The sequence below is a fragment of the Limulus polyphemus genome, unplaced genomic scaffold (genome assembly GCF_000517525.1).
Source record: "Limulus polyphemus unplaced genomic scaffold, Limulus_polyphemus-2.1.2 Scaffold710, whole genome shotgun sequence".
In the NCBI taxonomy this organism is placed as follows: Eukaryota; Metazoa; Arthropoda; class Merostomata; order Xiphosura; family Limulidae; genus Limulus; species Limulus polyphemus.
In genome coordinates, this window is record NW_013666320.1 from 255,005 (window position 1) to 259,952 (window position 4,948).

Consider the following 4,948-nt stretch of genomic DNA (forward strand, 5'->3'; position numbering starts at 1 on the left):
GCTGAAAGGGCGAGCATTTTGGTGGGGATTCGAACCCGCGACCCTCAAATTGCGAGTAATAATAACTGAAACAAATGATAATTCGTAAACTTTATGAAGTGCTGAAAGAACAAGAACACGAAGGGAAGCGTATGTATGATATATGAATAATATTGATTTTTTTAGAAAAATGACCATTGAACTTATATGACATATACAAGTTTATCTAGGGCTCGTAACTAAAACACACACACTTTGGTTTCGTTTACAATAAACTTTTAAATCTCTGTTAAATCTGACATTCTCAATTATGTAATCTAAAGCGTATAAGTTTTATCAATCAACTACATGAGTTCTAAGGTACAAAGGCTTCAGCATTTTTACAACAATTTCAAAGAAATTACTGATAACATTACAACAAAAGAAGTACTGTGGTGTTGTACGTAACACAATATTTAATAGTTTACATGAATTATAAGTAGAAAATGGTGGTAATATTCCAGCTTACACACGACTCACTTGTTTACTTATGAACCTTGTGTTGGCCAAATCTGAAAGATGTATGTGTACGCCTTTAGCCGAAGCCCTCTTGTGGCGTGGACTGCAAGCTGCAGAGCAGTCGTAATACGAAGCCGAAGTATTTGAGAATCCTCGGTCTCGCATACTGGTAGTAGCACTTCTTCGAACGGCAGCACGAAGATAGGCATTTCTTAGAGCAGTCTGTACCTACAGAAAATATAAACAAGGGAAGATTGAAGCACTACTATTATCGAGAAGCCATCTTTTTATTTTATTTTTTACGAACATGGTAATATATTTCATACTAAAAGGGAAGATTGAAGCACTACTATTATCGAGAAACCATCTTTTTTTTTATTTTTACGAACATGGTAATAGATTTCACACTAAAAGGGAAGATTGAAGCACTCCTATTATCGAGAAACCATCTTTTTATTTTATTTTTACGAACATGATAATAGATTTCACACTAAAAGGGAAGATTGAAGCACTCCTATTATCGAGAAACCATCTTTTTATTTTATTTTTACGAACATGGTAATAGATTTTACACTAAAAGGGAAGATTGAAGCACTCCTATTATCGAGAAACCATCTTTTTATTCTATTTTTACGAACATGGTAATATATTTCATACTACTAAAAGGGAAGATTGAAGCACTTCTATTAGCGAGAAACTATCTTTTTTGATGTTTTTACGAACATAGATTAAAGAAGTTACTAACTTTTAAGTAAACATGGAAATTTCATGCCAGCTATTTCTGGTTTATACATTAAAGAAGTTAGTAACTTTTAAGTAAACAAGTTTCATTGATTAGGCTTAAGTTCTGTTTCTTGAGGTAGATATTGAATTTCATTCGTTTTAGCAACTCCGAGTTTTAATTTTTTTTGTTTGTTCATTAGGTTTCTTTTTTTGCTTAATTTCGCGCAAAGCTACTCGAGGACTATCTGTGTTAGCCGTCCCTAATTTTGAGGTGAGAGACTAGAGGGAAGGCAGCTATTCAACAGCACTCACCGCCAAATCTTGGGCTACTCTTTTACCAACGAATAATAGAATTGACCGTCAATTATAACACCCCCCACGGCTGAAAGAGCGAGCATGTTCAATGAAGGGATTTGAACCCGCGATTCGCAGATTGCGAATTAAGTATTTTTAACCACCAGGCCATGCTATTTCGTGTATAGTTTTTATTGTAGTAGTCCCTTCTTTCGTAAAATATATTTACATTGCCTCGTACTTTCTCAATTATTTTGTGCAGACATATCAAAGTATATGAGTGGAACACCTCGCAAAGGTTTCCGTGTTTTATCACTTTAACAGCAAGATTTTGCTGAAATCGAGGAATATATAACTAAATAGACGTTTTGTTTTTCTAAGTCGGATTTAATTAACCTTTATTACAGAACCTTCTTCTTCGTATCCATAGTTACACACGTGTATCACATTCCGTAGAATGAACTCCAATCAAATCTTCTCAAGTGTCATGAGATTCAAGGCATTTTTAGGGCAAGGGACTCCATGGTAACACCCAAAAGTCTTGGAAACAACTTGCTGCAAGAATAGATTTGTCCAACTGACAAATAATCCGACTTATGTTTTTTAAGTTACCATGGGATTAAAACATAAATTAAAACTATTAAAAGCTCTTGTTTCGTAGAGGTAATATAAATAATTTTAAATACTGATTGAGATGATAAATCACTACTTGTTGATTCGTGGAAGATGCGATTTTGCATCGCAATACAAGCTTATCTGATAAATGAAATTGGCAACATTTCCAAGAATGCTTTGTGTGTGTTGTAACCCAGCTGGTCTGGTTAATTCTGGTATTGAGCGAAAGGTCTTGTGGGCTGCAACGTGCAAAATTCAGCACGTGCAGTTGAATTGCTATTTTTTCAATCTTCTAAATGGAAATCCGTATTAATCCCGTAAAGAAGAATAAGCTAAAAATTCTCAAACTTTTATTTTGACGTAACATCACACAAACTTCCAATGAATACAATAAATTATGTTCTAACATCAGTATAATAACAAAACATTCAGCTGTCTAACAGTTGGAAACAGTATGTTTAAAAGCATGAAAGTTAAAGTCACGTTTCTAGCTTACATTTTTCACCCACAAGTATTGGAAGAAGAGACATGACACGGAGAGCAAAGTCAATTAATGATAATTAACTTGTGGGTTAGTAATATTTAACTGTTCAACAGTGTTCTAAATTTCAATTCCTCTGACAAAGATAATTTTCAATAAAACAAAAAACTTGGTTTTCATATCACTTGATACAGTTTCCATTTGAGAGCTTATAATGCTAAAATTTAGTTTCGATACCTGAGGTCGGCAGAACACAGATAGCCCTTTGTGTAACTTTGTGCCTAGAAAGATGTTATTTTTTTATTTAAAGTGTTATTGAACAATATGTGAAAAGAGGGAATTTAGAGTTTTTTTCGCCTAACTAACTGTAATTTAGATTTTCATTTTGAGATGGAAAGCAAGTTTAAGAAATGTTTACTTACTTCTGAATTCATGAAGCAGTACAGCACAGCCAGAAAGATCCCCTGTTTGGGCGAGAAATCACATTCTTCAAATGAAAAATAGACAAATTTTTGTTCTTTTCCATTGCCCCTGACCCTAAACGTTTGATATGTTAAAAATATAGCAAGAACTGAAAACGATGCAAGTATCACAAAAAATACTAGTTTTAAAGCACGTGGAAATTCCGAGTGTTTGAACTAGATCAATTAGAAAAAAGTAGAGTCGAAAATAAAGCAAATATTATTGAACATAAAACAAACTAAGATAGAGTAAACCAAGATGGAAATTTTTTAGTACAGATACAGTAGGTAAAATAGGAAAACCAATCAAACACAACAGCAATTAATTTTTAACAGAAACAGTGGTTTCAGTTTTTTGCTTAATGAAATGAATTAAAGAATTGATTAAACAAATTATTTTCAGCTTTATTAACCCTGCGTTAGTCTTCTGGGGTCTTCACGGACCCCAAATATTTTGTAAACATCGGCGCCATCAGATGGAAGCGCGTACATGTTTTTTTTTTTTTTCAGTAGCTTCAGTATCCGGCTAGTTTTCGTTAAATTGTCACACTTAATTTAGGTGGTGAAAAAATTTTTAATATTCAATATCCATTTATTGATTAATAAAGGAAAGTACTTTGAGTGTTAGTGTTTCTAAAATAATAGTTTATTATTAATTAAAATATTTTCAAACTAATTTTGTATGATGGGGTCCGCTTGGACCCCAGAAGAGTGACTATGGAAAATTTGTACAGAACACTAATGCAGGGTTAAAATGGTTAGTGTTCCTATTTATGTACACACATATTAAAACAGGTATAACTACGATAATACATAAATTATTATGTTAGTGTCGCTTGCTACTACTGTCATTATATCATCAAGACATTGATTAAATTTCTCGTCTTACAGTTGATGTAAATTATCGTTACTCTAACTAATTATGTAAAAATATTACTTTTACATATAAATATTTTATATCACCTGTAAAGACTGTAAAACAGCATTGGTGATCATGTAAGCTTCTTCTAAAGTGGCGTCATCTTGTGGGTTGACACAGAACAACAAGTGAGTGATTCCGAGTAACGGGAACAACAATACTGTTGCTTTAATGGCCCTTCTAAAATAAACGATAATAAGAAACAAAATTGTAGTGAATATTATTAAACTAGCGTATAGCCTGTCAAAAATGACTGGGCAAGTACTACCACCCCACCCCCATAGTATACCTCACATTTCAGAGCTAACTGAAATTAATTAATTTTGCGAAATCAAGTTTGACCAACAAAGAGGTAGAAAAGTGCAGTTGAGGCAGTCAAATGTCGTTAAATTCCTTTATGAGCCAATCAAAATTAAGATCATTCATGAAATGAATTCGTGGTGTATCCATAAAATAAATATTGGTAAAAATCAGATTAATTAACAACTTCTAATATATATATTAGGTCGTCAAGAAATTAATGTCGCGTTCTGGAACACTTTCATTACCCCCCTCCCCCCAAAAAAAGAAAACAACAAAAACACGTACATCACTTATAACAGTTAAACGAACCGTCCAAACGTCACTTTAGTGTAGCCTATATAATGTGTAAAGTTTAGTATACTTTAACCCCTTATAGTGATGGCACATGAGAGACACACATTCGGCATGTAATGCTGTTTGAATACAAGAAGGGAAACGACGGCTCTATAGCCACAAAGAATGTCAAAGAAGTTTATTGAAATGTTTTGAACGTTCGAAAGTGTCAATGATGGTTCAGCAAATTTCGCTCAGGTGACTTTAGCCTTAAAAACTGTGATGGCTGGGGCCGACATGTTGGAATTGATATTGATGCTCTGAAGACGCTTGTTGAGTCTGACCCAAGGCAACACACTCGTGAATTGGCCTTGGAACTGCATGTCTCTCATGAAACATACG

The 4,948-nt window shown here is 33.6% G+C and overlaps 1 protein-coding gene across 1 annotated transcript in view; it reads right to left on the reverse strand.

Moving 5' to 3' along the window:
- Window positions 1-41: 41 nt before the first annotated feature.
- The window catches only part of LOC106460107 (corticotropin-releasing factor receptor 1-like), a 110,238-nt gene continuing 105,331 nt past the window's right edge, over window positions 42-4,948 (reverse strand). The window contains exons 9-11 of the mRNA XM_013919790.2: window positions 4,015-4,150; window positions 3,013-3,054; window positions 42-705 (exon numbers count right to left, since the gene is read on the reverse strand). Coding sequence (XP_013775244.2) covers window positions 484-705; window positions 3,013-3,054; window positions 4,015-4,150 — 400 coding nt within the window. The 3' untranslated portion in view covers window positions 42-483. The remainder of the gene's footprint in view (window positions 706-3,012; window positions 3,055-4,014; window positions 4,151-4,948) is intronic.